We start from the raw sequence: 18,479 nt of genomic DNA, 5'->3' as shown, positions 1-18,479 counted from the left end.
CGTTTCAGAATGTTTATTCCTGTATTGCCATTTTCATTCTCACAGCCTCAATTATTTGGCTGAAATGTATGATCAAAGCACAAGCCGCACAATAATCAGGTATAAACATGCATATCCCTTGCAATTTTGTTCAGATCGGATGTCTCTATATAGTTGTGTCTAACCATATTTTGATGAAATTCGCGAGCTTACGGCGCTTTACAATTTCACACTTCGTATTCTGTATACAATAAATGCGAGATTATAAGTATGTGTGTCTAGTGTCTACTCCCTCGGTTTTGAACTAACCGAAACTTTCATAAAACATTTTCAAAGAGAAAATTGTGAAAGAAATTACTTTCAAACGGGGAGACATGAGCCAATACTAACTATTTCAAACGCAAATCCCGCTCGTCCACGTTCTTCAAGCATGTCCACGTGCGCCTCCTGCGAGCCAGCTCCTCTGTACGTGAGCGTTCAGCTAAGAGGGAGCTGGCTTATTTAGTTGACGTCACCATAGCCTACAACGAAATGTCAAAACATTGACAACTAAAAGAAAAGAAAAATTGAAAATGTTTTGACATTTTTTCGTATAACCCAAATGAGTCAGTTCACTCATAGTTGAGCGCTCATTTATTGAGGAGCTGGTTCGCAGGAGTCGCTCTCTGACATGCGTGGACGACAAAAACAACAACAACGAAACAATAGTACGAAAACAACAACATCAATAACATTGAGAATATTCCACGTGTCCCCCATTTTATCAAATGACACTATTTCGCCGCGTCAAAATGGCTATAGTCTTATTATAATTTGACTGTACAGACTATATTACGTATAATACTGTTACTATGTACTTTTTCACAAGTCCAACGCCAATTAGTAGAACAAATTGAATGAAATTCAATGAAAGTCTACAGAAAAGGCCGTAGCCCATAGCAACTGAAATTCATTGAGCAAGTTATTATAAGTAAAATTCATCCATATGCATAATACCAAATCAAATATGATGAAAAGCAAAGTCTGATTGGACTTCAATCAAAATTCAAAGACACCGATTTCCACAAAATGACACGTGCCACTACAGTTTTCGTTCAGTTTACTTAGTTATTTGGTAGAATTCAGTTCGTCAAAATGGTAAAATCCAACTTGAAACTAATTTTTCCATCCATTTTGTTCCTTCTGTACCACATCTGTGCTATAGATCAAGCATGTAAAATTAAATTCAATATGTTGAAAAAAGAGAGACTGTATCAATGTGAAAAAATGACCATGGTAGATGTCTTTTGGAATTTATCTAAAATCGCGACAACGGTGCGTTAATTATTTCAAGCTTTGCTGGAAACGAAATTTCTTTACTTTTATTACGTGTTGAATTTCAGGAGAGATTCAGTGGGAGACCCATTAACTTGAGACTGGTGCAAATAATTTTCCCAAAAGAAACCTTTAAAGCATCTGTCCTTCCAAAATCCTTCTTCAAAGTTAATATCGAAGTGAAGCGTCTGTATATGCGCGAAATGGAGGTTTACGCAATCGAAAGAGATGCATTCAACACCAAGCAATTTACGAGTTTGGAGACATTGGAACTTATTCGAATGCCGATTATGAGTTTGTTGGAAGGCATGTTCAATGGATTGACAAATTTAAAGGTATTAACTCTGCTTCAGGTGGGAATTCGTTCAATTGGCGAAAATATATTCGAACCGCTTCCAAACTTGGAAATTGTAACAATTATACATTGTGATGACCAGAAAATTACAGTCGACAATCTCTTCGGGTCATCGGTTTTGTACCATTTGCAAAAGGTGAAAATTGAGCTCTGTAATTTAAAAGACACCATAACCGAGTTCACATTCTCTGGTCTCCGGAATGTGATTGAATTGCATTTGGACAGAAACCAAATTCAACAAATTGGACCACGATCCTTTAATGTTCCATTGAAGACATTGCAAATTCTTTCACTAGCAGAAAATGATCTGAAGTTTTTGCCGGGGAATTTATTTCCAAATTCACCTAGATTTGTTGCTACGATTAACCTCGGCAATAATCCATGGCATTGTGACTGTAATATGGAAAACTTTCGTCAATATATACGAATCCTCAATACAATCGATACTAATTTTAAGATCGGTCCGATCATCTGCACATCGCCACCGGAACATGCACCGATGCGTTTATCTACATTGAACACAAAGCTATGTAATAAAACACCTGAGGTAATCGAATTGAAACCGTCAAAAGAAATCGAATCAATCCAATCGATCGATTCGACCAATGAGAAAGGAAAAGAATCGGTGAATGGAACAAACAGAATACCTGTGAGTTGCAAACTGACAAATGTCCCAATTCTATTTCCATTGACAAATGAATCGGTACGCATTTCAAAACCATTGGCTGATTTTGTGAATCCGGTTCGCTATAGAAATGACAAACTGATTGTTGATTCCAAATACTTTCCGAGACATTTCGCATTGATTGGGTTCGAAGAATCCTTAAATAACAACGATAAAATTATTTCGAAATGCTGGAAAAACGGAAAAGTCACCGATGATAATAAGGTCATCATCAAATCCGGATTAGAACCAAATCGAGCATATCAACTTTGTTGGATGGAAAATGGTCTGATTGCACCGTTGAATTGCATGACATTTCATTCAATTCGCAACGTGAATGATGTCGATTTTTGGCTCAAAATCGAACATAAACCAACTTGGATTACGATCACAGTTCTATCAGCAATTTTGGCACCTCTCATCGGTATTGCGACCGCTTGCGGTCTGGCTAAAGTGTTCCCAAAGCAAATCCGTGGACGAAGACCAATCCAGACTATCGACTCTTTCTTGACACCAAAGGAATTGGAAGCAGTTCAACGGTTCAGGTTCGTTTTCACTTTTTCTTCTTTTCTACAAATTTATTTCAAATGAAATGGCTTCAGTTCCAACTTTAACGATAGTAATCGTATACACACCTGTGATCATAGGTGGTTTCATGAAAGTTCGAACAATTTTGCTCAAGAAATTACTAAAATTTCAACTAAGCCCATTGAGCAACTGTTGTATGATGAAAAAAAAAACTGTTCATTTTTTTCCAGACTCTCCGAAGTTCCACTTCGCCGACGATTTTCATCCCGACGTTACAATCGACCAACGGTTCAAATGTCTTTGCATACGGCGGCTTTTGATAATTTTGATAAAAATAAAGCTTCTGATTATGTATCAGTCATGGATGTGCCACCACCTTTACCACCTAGGAACAATACACCGAAATGTTTAGAAACAGAACCGAAATATTGTGAGTTCAGCTAATGTTCTGGTCAACGCAACAAAAGTTCTGAATGATGGTTCACCCTGGAAAAGACACGGACTTTATCCATCAAAATTTCCATTATTCATCAATCTACCCAATCAATTTGCGACAAAGAATAACCTACATTTCGAAGAAAAAAAAAACAATCACTTGATAAAGTTCAATGACTTTCCGTGACTTTATCAAGTGATTGTGCAATTTCATTGAAAATAAATTGAAAAATGTCATGAGTATCAATTGTGTTTGGAAATTCATATGAATAAAGGTTTTTGAAAACTGTGTATAATTGGCTTTTTTTGCATTACTTCAATGTCCATTGATGAAAAAAATCAGAGCCGGTTTTTTCGGGATCTTCCTCCCTTTTAGAAGTCACATAGAAATATTGAATTTCACAATAAGAAGAAGAGGAAGATCCCGCTCCGAAAACAGGCTCTGGAAAAAATCAAATAATTTGCCGTACGTATGAGGAAAAGAAATTCTGTTAATGATTCTAATTTTTTGTCCTTTGAATTTGCCGCACAATTTGAAATGATTGAATCATATCAAATTATTTTCATCAATAAACTTCGCCATTTTGATTTATCCTTTCTAATTGTCGGCTTATGTGAAACCATGCGCAATTATTTTAATGAAAATATTGACTATTTCATTAAAAAAAATCCAATAATAAACACATAAAAAACATTTTTAGCCAAATTGGTCGGAAAATTCAAAGAGAAACTAAATTAAAAGCAAATTTTCTGCATAAAACAAGTGAAGCGTCTCCCTTTACATTCAATTCAGTCAAAGAATTAGAGCCGTCAACAAAAAAAAAATGGTAAAAATAAAACGAACATCCAAATTCATAACCGTTCTATTCCTATTTCTGTGGAATTATTTGATAAGTGTGCATGGAAATTGCAAAACTTCTCGAGTATTCCAAATGGAAAGACAAATGGAAAGACAAATGTTTAGCTGTCGCAACGTGAAGTCAGGCGAAATTAACTCAATGTTGGATTTTGTCATCAGAGATGTAAGTTACGGCAATTGACTATTCATGATTGATTTTTTGATTCTTCTTGTTTATTTTTGTTTAATTCTATTTGTTGATCAAAAATTAATTTCATCGAATATCAATTACTCTTTTTCCATTTTTTCCCACCATTAAAATCGACTCATTTTTCTTTAGAATCAAGCGCCAACCGATTCCGTGGGAATGTCACTATCAATAATTTCGTTTCCAACATCGATCAGTGATCGTTTGCCACGAAAATGGTTAACCGTAAATATGACGGTGAATTATTTGAGCCTTTATGAATTAAATATTCGAAGCATCCAGGAGGGTGCATTTAATTCAGATCATTTCACCGAATTGGAATCATTAAGCATTAAAAACACTCCGATAGGGATTCTGTATGAAAATTCATTCCTTGGATTGATGAATTTAAAAGAAATTTTCTTGACCCATTTGGAACTACACACTATCCAAGCCAATGTATTCGCTCCGATGCTAAACTTGCAAAAGGTTTTGTTTGAACATTGTGGCGATCATATAGTAAGTCTGGATAATTTCTTCGGAGGAACGGTCCAAATGTTCCATTTGAATGTGGTGGAGATTTCGAAATGCAATTTGAACGACACAATAACATCATCGACATTTTCGAGTCTGCGTAATGTTACTGAGCTTTTGCTGCACGAAAATCAAATCACCGAAATTGGACCGCATTCGTTTGACATCATTTTGGCGACAGCCACTAGAAAATTGATTGATCTGCGAGTAAATAAATTGAAGACTTTGCCACGGAACATATTCAGACATTCACAGGGTGAAGCCATAATTGATCTCGATAAAAATCCATGGCATTGTGATTGCGACATCGAACCACTACGAAGATTCATCAACGATAAAACAAATAATGTGAAATTAAGCCTCATCAAATGCCTAAGTCCACCCAACAAAGCTTTCCGCTTTTTGAACAAACTTGGTCCAATTTGCAAATACACCCCGTTTGAAGATGAGACATATCCTTTGTATTCTCATCCTTTTGGAGCAGAGACTTTACACGTATCTTCCAACTATCACTTATCACCATGGCTAAACTTGCAACAGCAAACATCAAATGTGGAGCTTACTCTAAATTCATCAGCCGTTTCGAAGGGACACTTTGGAATAAAATGCTTCAACACCACATTTTATCATCCATTCAACAAGTTTCGAAGCAGACATGAGGCAATTTTGACCAAATTCGATCGAAACAGACGTTTGACTGTTCGCAATGAAAATGGACAATTGATCGTCGATGTGGAATTTGATAACTATGATTCAAGTTTTGTGGTTTTTGAGTTAAATTCTCTGGACAACAGTAGTTTGAGCGATGTGAAATTACAAAGTGGTAACAAGGATAACTTTAAAAAGTCCGCTAAATGCTTTGTAAAAAATGTTGAACGAAAACCCTCACTGCTGAAAACTAAACTTGGAATGACATTGAAACCTAATCATATGTACCGTTTCTGCTGGATTAAACGACTTTTCACTTCAAACTTTCCATCCGATTGCTTGACATTTTATTCCGAGGCAAAGAATGAACCACTTTCGAATGATACATGGATCTTGATGGAAATGAATAAAATGATCATTTTTGCTATTTCGAGTGCAATTCTTGCTTGCGCAGCAGGCATTTGGATCGTCATTCTTTTGGCCAATGCCGAAGATGCAGTTAAATGTTTTATCAAATGAACGAGTTAAAAAGGCAAAAACAGCGAGTGTGACCCAATAAATTTTGGTGGGAATCGGGTTTTTTTTTTTCTCAATTGAATTCTTCATTTTGTATACGAAAACATTAATATTTTAAAATTGAGTTCAATTTTCATTTTGTTTAGGGAAAGCCACACATTTTATTAAAAAAAAATGTTTTCTTTGATTAAAACAATCAATGGACAAAATATCCTTCTATTCTTGTCTAATGAGTGATCAATTGGATTGAAAATCGAGAGAAAGACAATAAATTAGTTGGAAATCGAAATATACAAACCAAACACCGGTCTTTAGTAGAAAAATTGACGTGGGACTTACCTAGAAAAAAGGGAAAAATTCAATTAGTTATGAAATATTTTGATTACTTATGTACTTGCTCAAATTCTTTCAATAAAGGAAATTTAATATCACAATTCAAAAGATTTCATCAGAAAACTATTTAATCGAAAGCTAAATATGCCATTTGTTGTGATCAAAATTCATGTTTTGGTCTTTTTTTAAATAAAAATGTTTTTTAATTACATTTAATCAATTGCATTTTCGATTAGGGATTCAATTCTCTTAGGAACACCCTTTATGAACACAATTCCTGCACATTATTTGCTTTGTTATGGAAAATTTTCAAATTCTTTCAAATAAAGGACCATGATTGAAATAATGAAAATAACAAAAAAAACAGTTATTCGTTAATTAATTAATTTGAACAAATGAAAATTCTTTAATTAACGAATTCTTACACATTTGTAATATTTTTCAACTAAAGCAACAACTCCAATTTAGTCGAATAATCCGTTTCAATGCACCGGCTTAATCATTTTTTTTTTTTCATTTCCATAAAGTTTTTTTTCTCGATGAAAGTGATGTGTGAAATCAATTTTCAATTCAGTTCAGTTCCACTTTCATCGCAATTTGGTCGAAAAAAAAATGGCAAATTCTGTTCACAGGCTCATCCGTATCAATATCTTATTAATTTTTCTTGCTCTTTTCCATCAAAACTACAACGCAAACTCGTTGCAAAGTTGTGACATTCAAAGCATGTACGACGGCTATAACTTCAGTTGTTCGAACAAAAACGTTGACGTGATGAGTGACGATTTGCTTCAACTGTTGATCTATGTAAGTTTTTTTTTAACAGTTAGGTAATTTGGATTGATTTTTTTTTTTTTAGATAAATTCATAAAATTTCAACATTCATTCCGAAACTTTTTAGAAGCAAGTCGCAGCAAGAGATCGAATCAGCCTGAAATTGTTCAAAATCAATTTCCCGAATGACAAAACGTTAAGACCGAATTGGTTTAAAGTGAATTGTGTTGTAGAAAATCTTATTTTGGATGAATTATCTGTGACGGCAATCGAAAAGAATGCTTTCGACACGTGGAAATTCAAAAATTTGCTTGCATTAAAAATATCCAATATGCGAATTAAGCGTGTATCCGGTGACATTTTCAGTGGATTGAGTAGATTGAAATTACTTGTAATTCAAAGTGCGTATTTGGATAAATTTGAAGACGATACATTTCGTGCGATGCCATCATTGGAAGCATTTACATTACTTGATTGCCGTCAAAATTTATGGATTGACAATCTGTTCAAATCAGTTGAAATGTTGCATTTGACCAAAGTACACATTCAGAATTGTGTACTGAAGGACACAATCACTGCATCAACATTTTCCGGCCTTCAAAAATTAATTGAAATTCATTTGTCCAATGACCATATTACCCAAATTGAAGATGGCTCATTCGATATTAGTTTGGAAACATTGGAATTGGCCGATATAAGCAATAACGATTTGACCTCTCTACCGATTGGTCTATTCAAAACGGGACGATTAAAAGTTCTTACAGTCAATCTCACTGGTAATCCATGGCATTGCGATTGTATGCTAGAAAGATTTTGGAATTTTGCAAGTAATCTACCACATGTACAGCTTACGGACATTCATTGTGCATCTCCAGAGAAATTTTATGGGAAAAAACTGTCCACTCTACCATCACGATGCGATGATACGATAGAGAATGGAAATTTTGAGCAAATTTCAACCAACATATGTTTGCCAGCCATGGATGAAGAGATAAGGGGAGATATCGACAATGAACTCCCAAAAAATGGTAAGAATGAAGCCAAAAACGATGCTATGAACGATGTCAAAGTTGAAATCAACAATGAAAACCCTGAAGAAGGCTTAAAAGAAGAAGCAAATGATCTAGAAACAGATCAAATAGACAAAAGTGATGATTTGTCGAGTGATCATGATCCAGTAGGAGAGGGAAATCGGAATCCCAAAATTGAATTCGAACAAACGATCAAAGGCACAGTAAAAACTGAGAAAACAAATTCTTCAACGACCAATACAACTGAAGTGATCAAAGAACAAACAGAATCCTTGGTCATCGAATTTGAGACTGTTGCTCCGGTAAATCTTTCATCGACCAATTCAACGGCTGTTGAAAATTCCCAGAACGACGTAAAAACTCATCGTTTGAGTAAAATGCTTTTCATCTATGCTTGCGTGTCTCTCTATGCTTTTAATTTGTTTATTCAAATCTAATGACTAATCCAATTGTTACAACATTACAAATTGAAGAACAATTTAAATAAAAAAACTTATTGCTTCAATCAAATTCTTTCATGAAAGAATGATGATCTAAATTGCAATCTAGGATGAAGCTAGGTATAAGTTGTCATTATAAACGAATCGTTATCTGAATTGAATTTACTTTGGAATGACGAGTGAGATTAACATTGTTGTATACAAATTTTGAAAAATCTTCCATCGAAGCTTTCTTTGTTGGATAATTAAATTTTTGCATGACTAAAATGTGTCATCAATAGAAAAGAATTAGGTGGTAATCTGGCCAATCGCTAATGTGTCAAAACGTTTAAATTGATGCGTTCGAGTCTTGGCTTTGATGTTTTAAGCGATCAACTCAATCAATCTATGCATTGTTTTCCTTTGATATCACCGCTTTCGAAGCAATTACTAGTATGGAGTTAAATTTCGTTTTTCAAAATTATGAACATTTGTGTCGATTTTGATTGTTCGCTGAATAAATGACGTTGATTGACGCGCAATTTCAATTGCGCTCGATTGAATATTGAATTTTTTTTATCAGCAGAGGAAGAAAAAAGCTTATTAATTAACAATTAAAGCTTTTTTTCAAGATAAAGATCAATCGATTAATTCAAAAATACCGCCCAATACTAAAAAGCGGGCAAACTTTCATTATTGCGATCAGTTGAGCTAGAGCACAGGTGACACAAACTAGGACACAAACATTGAAGAATGAGAAAAATCAGTCTCATATTGAGATTTCTGTGGATTTTATTTCTATTTCATTTAAATGAATATGATTAATTAACAAATGCTGATGATGTATGTTCAATTTTGAAAAAGTCTCCAGATTCTCGGCATAAATGCGGTTCTACAAATGTATTTGAAATGATCCATGGCTGGCAAAGTAAGATGAAACTTAACCGATTTTCCCATTTTCTGTGAACAAAGTTGAACATTGAACAAAATGTGTTTAAAAAAAATTAACAAAAAATTTGTTTTCTTTTCTTAAACTTGAACACACACTTTTTACTTCCCTAAGTTTGAGTTCAACTAATAATTTCGATGCATTTTTCAGGCACCACCCATGGAGCACATCCAATTGGTACTTTGGAAAGTCAATTTCGTTAATCCGGTCGGTTCGTATGAAATTCCATTCATGGCAAAGGATTGGTTTACCGTGCCAGTATCGGTGAAATATCTTCGTATGAAAGAATTGAATATATTTACAATCAAAGCAGACGCATTTAATAAGTTTCAATTCAAAAATTTGCAAAATTTAATAATTCAAACTCGGATTGGAGTACTTGATGCTGGTGCATTCAATGGGTTGGACAAGTTGCAACAACTTGTTCTGGAAAATTTCCAACTTTTAACATTCACACCATAGTTTTTCAAGCCAATTCAAGCATTGAACACGTTTGAAATGGAAAATTGTGATGACAGGCAATTCGTACAGGTGAACAATCTCTTTGGAACAGTTGAGTATCTTAAAGAGGTAAAAATTGCGAGATGCAAATTAGGAAAAATCACCAAGTCAACATTTTCGGGTCTTCTGGATATCGTTGAATTGCGCCTATTGAATGACGACATTGCATTTATTGAGGATGGATCCTTTGATTTAGTTCTCAAAATTTTGAACGTGCTAGATTTGAGTGATAACAAATTAATTTCAGTACAAGCGAGTTTATTTGCGGAAGCACGTAACAGGCTGGTTGAAATTTATCTTTATTTAAATCCATGGCATTGTGACTGTCAGTTAGACGGACTACGAAAACTTGTCAAGAGTGGATCTCATACGCAATTTAGTCAAATTCGGAGCGAAAGTCCACGAGAATATCAATGGCGTATGCTGTCTTCATTGGAACTATTGTGTGGTGAAAACGGTGAGCAGCAGCACCAAAATCAAACACAAATGTTTTCATTCATTTTCATAACTGAAGAAATTGGAGAAATTATCGAACAAAATGTCAGCATTCAGGCTAATACTGAATTAACGACACATTTTCCAACAGTAAACATTCCAAATAATCGAAATTACACCAATTGTTATCAGGAAAACAGTTCGACTGAGCTTTTGATTTCGGTATTGCAATTGTATGGTTTAATATTCTTCTATTTACTTGTGGTTTTCTTTTAAATGCAACAATCAACACTGGAACATTTGAATTTGTCTAATAAATCAATGAAAATACTTAATAAACTTTGAAACAGCTGAAATTGCCGAATAAATCACCAGATGTCTCGATTATGGGGTCAAATAGGATAACCATTGATCAACTTACCTGTAAAAGAAAAAGAAAATAAATTTTAAATTAGAGTATTCAAAAAATGGTTTTTTATTCATAAAAAAATGATCAAAATTGAAATTAGGAACTTGATGTTTGTTCATCAACTAAAGCTAATTTGACGAGCTTTTCTTTAATATAATTCATTCGAAAGAAACTGAATATTCGAAATGAATTAAGTGAGTCAAACGACCAACGTTAAAATACATAGTGCATAAGACTGAACGGATTCATTCATTTTACATTGTTTTCAAAATCCGCGCAAAAAAAATTAAATCAAGTTTTAAATGGGAATAGATGCGTTCAGTCGGAGAGTAAGCCCCAATAATGAAATTTATTTAGCCAAATCAATAAACCGAAAAAATCCAATTTCAATTTCATTTACTGTGGAATATCATCTTTGCTTTAATCAACGTTCAAAATAGCATTCTATTTCTAATACCGCTTTTCAAGTTAGATACCTTCGCCATACGAAGTGTTATTGATTTTTAAGCGAAATTTTGTTTTTTTTTATTAAAATCATGATCGGAATTCAATTTCGGAAATTAGAAAAAATGATTGAACAAAAGTGTATTGAATTAGTTCAAAAGAGCCGCCGTTACAAATTCGCCAAATTGCCATAGTTTCAACCAGTTTAGTATACGAAGTGGTGGAGAACAGATGTTGGAACAAAATGGGAAACTTCATATTCAAATTATATCCAGTATTCATTTTGTCACTGTTTCATTTGACAGTGTCAGAAAAAAATCGCACTGAAGATAGCTGCATGATTTTGAAAACATTTCGAAAGGCTGGATTTGTGTGCAGCTCAACCTCTGTGGATGAAATGAATCAAAATCTAGAACGGATTTTAAATAAGGTGATGATTTTTTAAATCTGGTCTTACCAAGCCCGAATGTAATAAACCAAGTTAAATATTCAAAAGCTCACTAATTTGAACATAAAACGACTTCTTTCAATGAATAATTACAGAGATTCCCAAAATATCGACCATCAATCAATTTATTCTTAAAGAAAATCAAATTTGATGATCCTTTTAATAAGTCAGGAATGCCGAACATCTCCAAAAATTGGTTTATTGTGCAAGTCATCCTGAAATACCTACATTTGGATGATTTAATTGCATCAAAAATAGAACGAGACGCCTTCAATTCGATACATTTTAAATATCTAGATGAATTAGTAATTCAGTCTCGTATTATCGGTTTTGAATATGGAGCCTTCAATGGTTTGGGTAATTTAAAGAAACTCACTCTAAGAGAAATCCAAGTGATTGGATTCGGGCCAGAAATATTCGTACCACTTCAAGCGCTTAAATGGTTTGCAATGGAAAATTGTGTCATCTCCACACACACTCAACAATTATCGGTCGATAATCTGTTCGGAAGCATAAACCTTCCGAATTTGAAGCGAGTAAAAATTTTGCGTTGTAATCTGAGGCGAACAATCTCAGTATCAACGTTTAGTGGACTAACGAATATCAATGAACTGTTGTTGGTTTGGGATCAAATCGAATCCATTGGCGAATATTCATTTGATTTTGTCTTAAGACGATTGAAATTACTTAGTTTGGTCGGGAATCGATTGAAAAAGTTGCCAGACAACATTTTCAGTGTGTCACATGGACAAATGGTTGCCATCAAACTTGATTCGAATCCATGGCACTGCGACTGTACACTAGAGTATCTTCGCAAATTCATGCAATATTCGCACAGTGATGAATTGAAACAAGCCATTTGTGAATCGCCAGCTAAATATGCCGGTAAAAAGATATCTCTTTTACCGTCGTTCTGCAGTGCACCGACACCGGCTCCGACGGAAATTATCCCACCTATGGGCGCGGTCACCATTCACTGTGGAGCAATAAATGTGAAGAAAAGTGTGCGGTTAAGTACACCGATAAACATTCGATTTCCATCGGTTCGCATCAAAAATGGCAAATTGATACTTTTTACCGCGCATTTGACCAGGGATTTCTTCTACTTTGGATACGACCAAAGTGAAAATATAATTTTAAAATGTGTCGGCAATTCCAAGGGCAATAAAGTGAGAAAAATTGAAGCTAATTTGCAGCCGCATCGAATGTATCGGTTGTGTAGGATAGTACCAAGGCATAATTCAATTACTCCATTGGAATGTATACCATTTTTCATGAAACATAGTGAAGAAATCTTGGATGCATGGATCATGGTGGAATCTAAAGCTACTTGTATCAGTATTCTAGTCCTGATAGCCGCTTTTATGCCCTTCGTTGGCATTTTTATCTCGGTTCTACTGGCCAAACTATTTCCGAAGCCGATTCGTGGCTATAAAAAACGACCAAAACAAGCTTCATCACCTATTCCAGCTTCAATCAGTGGAACTGTCTCATCACCCATTCCAAAGCATCCGGAAGGAATTGATCGATTTAGGTTTGTGCATAAAACACTTTTAAATACTTGAAACACTTAGGTTGTGCATGATTCATGCACTGCATGAAGCCGCTGAAGAATAACAATCTCAATTTATTGGCTTTAAATTTGGATTTTATTTTCTCTTTCAGATCCATTGCCAGCCAACATGCATCAATTACCGAACTTGTTCGGCGACGCAATACATACAAACAATCACCAGCAACCTCGCAAGCAACCATTTCCACAAACATTGACAACGATGAATATGGATACTTAGCGATCGGTGATATTCCACCACCATTGCCACCAAGGAACAAATCTGTAGATTCAATCAAATTTACCTGTTGCAATTCAGATAAATGTGAATGTTATTGCGAGTTATAGGTGAAGAAATAGTATTGTTGCATTTCTTCGAAATTAAGAATTGCTTGTGGCGTATCGCTAGTTTCGATGCACTTATTTACCAAATAAATTGAAAATTGAATGAAAAGCATTTCCTTTTGTTGAACAATTCTTCAATTAGTTCCGAAAAACATGTACAAATCGGATGATAATAACATAAAATAAAAGCGAAACCACCAGTGGAACCATCAATGTCTAATAAGAATCATTCTGTTTATTTCTTCAGTGCTTATATTTTGCCTAATGTCACATTTTCGTCCCATTCATTTGTGAAAATTCAATTCAATCATGTTCCTAATTAAATTCCGATAAACTTTAAATACGAAAAAAGAATCGAAGCATTTCAATTTTTGTTGTTCTTTTTTTTAACGATTTTTATTAATTTTCTTTCATTTCTACAAACATGTGTTTTAAGATTGCTGAGCATCTCAGCATTTCGTTAGGCACGGATATATCCGAGCATATCGACGACGGATACAGTGGCGTGCGTTGCTACGCGCAGCCGCAACGACTCGACCGGAATGTGTATGTTGTTGCTGCGTGCAGCCACATCAACTGAACACACTTCGGTCGAGTCGTTGCGCCTGCACGTAGCAACACACGCCACTGTATTATACAGTATGCGTCGTCGATATGCTCGGATAAATCCGTACCTTACGAAATGCTGTGATGCTCAGCAATCTTAAAACACATGTTTGCATTTCTACCAATTTTTGCATGACAAAACTTCATTCGCTACATGAAAGACACACTTCTAATTTAGCGGCGCAAAATTGTATATTGAATCGTAAAATGTTGCTAATTGAATCGTTTTAATCACTGTGGCTGAGTCACATTACCAAAGTGTTACAATGCCAAATTGCGTCGTACTGTTGCAGAGTCGCATTTGATTTGTGTTCTCTATAATCCTTAATTAAAGCTAAATAAGGAATTTTTTCAATCTAATCCAATTGTTAATTAATTTATTTTCGGCGCCATTTCCGTATTTCGAATATTTCGGCTGGTTTTTGATCTTTTTGCAAAATTGTTTGTGTATAACAGAAAGGCAAACGAAATTAATTGAAAAAGCAATTATGTCCGTTACATTGTCAACATACAATCAGCAAATATACTAGACCAATAAATCAAATGTCATCACATACGTCTGTTTTCCGAAAATTCAACAAACTAGCAGAAGAGTCGGTTTATTTGACCATTTGTGACATTCCACCTCCAGTACCAACTCGAGGGATCCAACTATTGGCCGAAAACAATTGGCTCTCGAAGAAATGGAGCCGTGAGTTGAAAAAGGAGGATGACTCGTCCTGGATGAGAGAAAAAGAGGGGCAGAGGAGGTGAGAAGGAGACAAGAAGAGAAGGAAGGAGAAAGGGAAAGAAGGAGAGGAGAAGAGGATAAGAGGGAGAAAAGAGAAGGAAAAGCCATCAATGGTTTAAAATTGCAAAAAATGTTCCAAATTTCAGACAGTCAAAAGAAAAAAACAAAACCTGGACAAATATCCATACATTTGGTCTGAAATCATACGAATGAACCAAGACATCTCAAAATCGAGCCCAGCAAGTTTGTGCAAAATAAGCTTGATTCAACTCCAATTCAAGGTATATGAATGCAGCAAATTTGCACCAGAGAAATGGATAAAAAGATTCAATTCAATTGAATGTAAAAAAAGAATTCAATTCAATTGAGTTGAAATAATTGTAATTCAACTACGTTTGTTACTATTATTATTTAATATTCATATCAACCTAAATCTAAGCTGTTTAGGCTGAACACGTCTAAAAGAAATTCCAAGCATAATCTATTAATATTCAAGTCTAATTTAATTGTTGCGTCAAAAACATGAGCATTTCAAAAAAAAAACCGTATGAAAACGCGTCTTTCATGAAAATGCGAGAAAATTACGGCGTATTCAATCGAATTTACGATAAAACCTATTTAATTGTATGTTAAAACAGCGCAACAAACGATAGAAGAAAAGAGCCATGTACGTTTGATAAAAATCAGCGTTAGTTTGTTGTTGATTGCAATCGAAATGAATGAATAAATAATTCTTCAAATGGAAAAGAGTTTGCTTACGCAAAGGTATAGTGTTTATTTGAATGAATTGTTCATGTTTGTTATTCATAAAGAGTGTCGCGTGTAAATAATTGTTTTCATCGGTAATTCGGTCACATGATATGTTTTGGTTTGCCATTTAGAAAAGTGTCTACGTTGATAGAGTTCGCTGGAACATGTCAAAACACTGAGCACTGGGCTGAGCGAAATGAAAAACCGCATTATGCGTGAAAGAATGAAATTTATAAAACTTTCTTTCGTCTGATTTAATTTCGAGTGATGTCGTTGGCGTTAAACAATTGAGAACAATGTGTGCGACTAAAAACATCAACTGCGTAAATAAAAACGGGCTAAGAAGTTGAGTTTCACTGTGGCATATCGTCACGTCGAGCAACACGCAAACCACACATATATGGAAAATTGGACGAAAACAAACGAACGAAGAGAGAAAAAATCCACGCAATTAAAATATTATTCACGTCGAAGGCAGATTTGTGTGGCAAAAAAAAGCGAAGACGTATGATGGCATATGTGGAATAATGCACTTTGAAAGTAAATGCGGTTGAAAAAGATCTATTGTTGGATCCAAATGACTCGCCCGGACATGTCTGCTGTGCTCGGAAAGCAAAAGTCTCGGAAATCGAGGCACACACATGAAACCGATAACTTCTTCGGCGTGCAGCCGCCTCAACAGCCAATTTCACCGCTCCGAGTTAAATGACACCAACAACAACAGCAACAGTAACGCACGATGAGATCGTGATGAAATTTTTCCATCAACAATTTTGCACATATATGAAATGATGGTAGTCAATTACCACGCCATAGTATCAAAATAAAAACTGAGAAATTGGGACTTGAAGAGAGAGAGAGACTCGCTGGAGCTTCAACGAACCACACATGAATTTCAATTACGTTTCGGTGATTCTTCGAAATTAAGACTGATGAGAAGATCTTCACAAACCTTAATGTTTCCTATGTTTTACAAAACATTTTGCTTTTTGTTGGAGAAAAAAGTGAATTTTCGCAACAACAAAAAAAACCTCACTATTTCTAGCGTTAGACAAGTTACAGCTAAGCTACCGCTTGATTGAAACTTAGAAGAAAAAAATACACACACACACATTGCGCAATAAAACGTGAACTATTCACGAGAAAAAATGAACTCGGAAAACAGCAGTTCTGTGAATTCACTTGTTGCATTTTAAGTTAGATCGTTTGCTGTTGCTTGATGTTGTTGCTGCTGATTTTTTCTCTTCTATTCCTGTTCTTTTGTGTCTTAAAAACTGGATTCGCTCTCTCTCTCTCTCTCTCTCTCGCTCTCTCGGTGTCTCTTTTTTTGCGCGTTGCCACACTCATTTTCATATATTCTAAGCGGAATGAAAAACGATTTGTCTAAAACGGGCGTTTTGCTTTTGTCTCGCGCGCAACATTGTAAAACATGGCTACGTAGTTTGTATGACGGGCTCACGTATGAAATGACGTGGTTGGTGCGGTTCAGGTGCACAACCAACTAAAGCCGCATTTGTTTCTTCTTCTTCTTTTTTTTGCTATATATAAATTATACCGTCTCGATTATTTAGTGATCGTGTATTTCAAAAGAGTTGCGTTTTTTTTTCTCGTTCCTCTTCATTTTCAATGTGGAAATAGTGTGCAGATGAGCGTAGTTTTAAACGCAAACGTTCGTTTTTGGATACTGGGTACACAGCTCAGCTGGATATCTGTGCATCACTATGACACAATATTTAGCGTAGGAAAAGAAAACGTTATGTGCTTTTCTGTTCCATGCACTCTCTATCTCTATCCACCTAACTCAACCGAGAGGGAGAGAGCGTGAAAGCGAGAGAGCTCTTTCATCTGAACATTTACAGATAGATCAAAGAATAGATCGCCACATTTGCACAGTTGGAGTGCACGACAAGCGACAATTTGTTCGGATGTATATCAAAACGGCACGCAATCGCACACACACACACACACAAATTGAATGAACTTTTGTTTCGTTTGTGAGAAACAAGCAGAAAATGATCAATACCGCACTGCTTTGGATATTCGGTTCATGAGAATGAAATGAAATTGTTGCAAATTAAATGAATTGAACACAAATTGTTCGAAAATGAATGAATTGGATGCAAAAATTAAGAAGAATGACAAAATTATCGTAAACAAATCGAAAGAATCAAGGAAAAAGTACAATTTTTTGTTTCAAAATCGGGAAAAATCAATTTTTGCTTCAAAATTTGCATAAATTTAAGTACAAAATTATGTTGTTTGAATTGAGATCACTGAACTATTGCATGAATGGGGAAAAAATGCATAAATCGCACAAAATTATAGGAAAAGTTAAAGAAATCGAAAAAAATGAGAAATTAGCAAATAAATAACATTAAAAACAACCGGCAAAATAGAAAAAAAAAATGGGGAAAAAATGACAAAAAACGAAAAAAAATTGAGTAAAAACGAAAAAAAGAAACTAGAAAAACATCGAAAACAAGTCGAAAATCCATTCATCGTCAGAAGCTAAAAAGAGGTAAGCAAGAGAACCAGTTGTGCAAATCCTTAGAAAAAAAGGTGCTCTTGTCTCTTGATTAAGCTCGTGATACTGTTACGATTTAATTGGGAATTTTTCTCTGCATCTAAATTGGGTATATATATATGTGATAATTAGTAAACGATCGAACCATATGGAAAGTGGAACCAGGCGGCAGTTGATCGTTTTCTGTGTAATGTTCTCTTTGTCGCTGCTAAATCTCGTTGAATAATGCATAAA

General features: G+C 34.9%; 2 protein-coding genes across 3 annotated transcripts in view; one reads left to right on the top strand and one right to left on the bottom strand.

The window, feature by feature from the left end:
* The window catches only part of LOC129570595 (rho GTPase-activating protein Graf), a 127,215-nt gene that overhangs the window by 75,805 nt on the left and 32,931 nt on the right, over positions 1 to 18,479 (bottom strand). The gene's annotated exons all lie outside the window — the stretch shown is intronic.
* LOC129570597 (uncharacterized) lies at positions 4,114 to 6,093 on the top strand. The gene is made up of 2 exons (XM_055450268.1): positions 4,114 to 4,297; positions 4,454 to 6,093. The coding sequence occupies exons 1-2, from the start codon at positions 4,208 to 4,210 to the stop codon at positions 5,999 to 6,001; spliced, it is 1,638 nt and encodes a 545-aa protein (XP_055306243.1). The 5' UTR covers positions 4,114 to 4,207; the 3' UTR covers positions 6,002 to 6,093.

This window comes from Sitodiplosis mosellana, unplaced genomic scaffold (assembly GCF_009176505.1).
Source record: "Sitodiplosis mosellana isolate CC-2019 unplaced genomic scaffold, AAFC_SMos_1.0 Smas_scaffold_61, whole genome shotgun sequence".
Lineage (NCBI taxonomy): Eukaryota > Metazoa > Arthropoda > Insecta > Diptera > Cecidomyiidae > Sitodiplosis > Sitodiplosis mosellana.
Note: the sequence above shows the minus strand (reverse complement) of the source record. Positions and strands in the feature narration are given on the sequence as shown.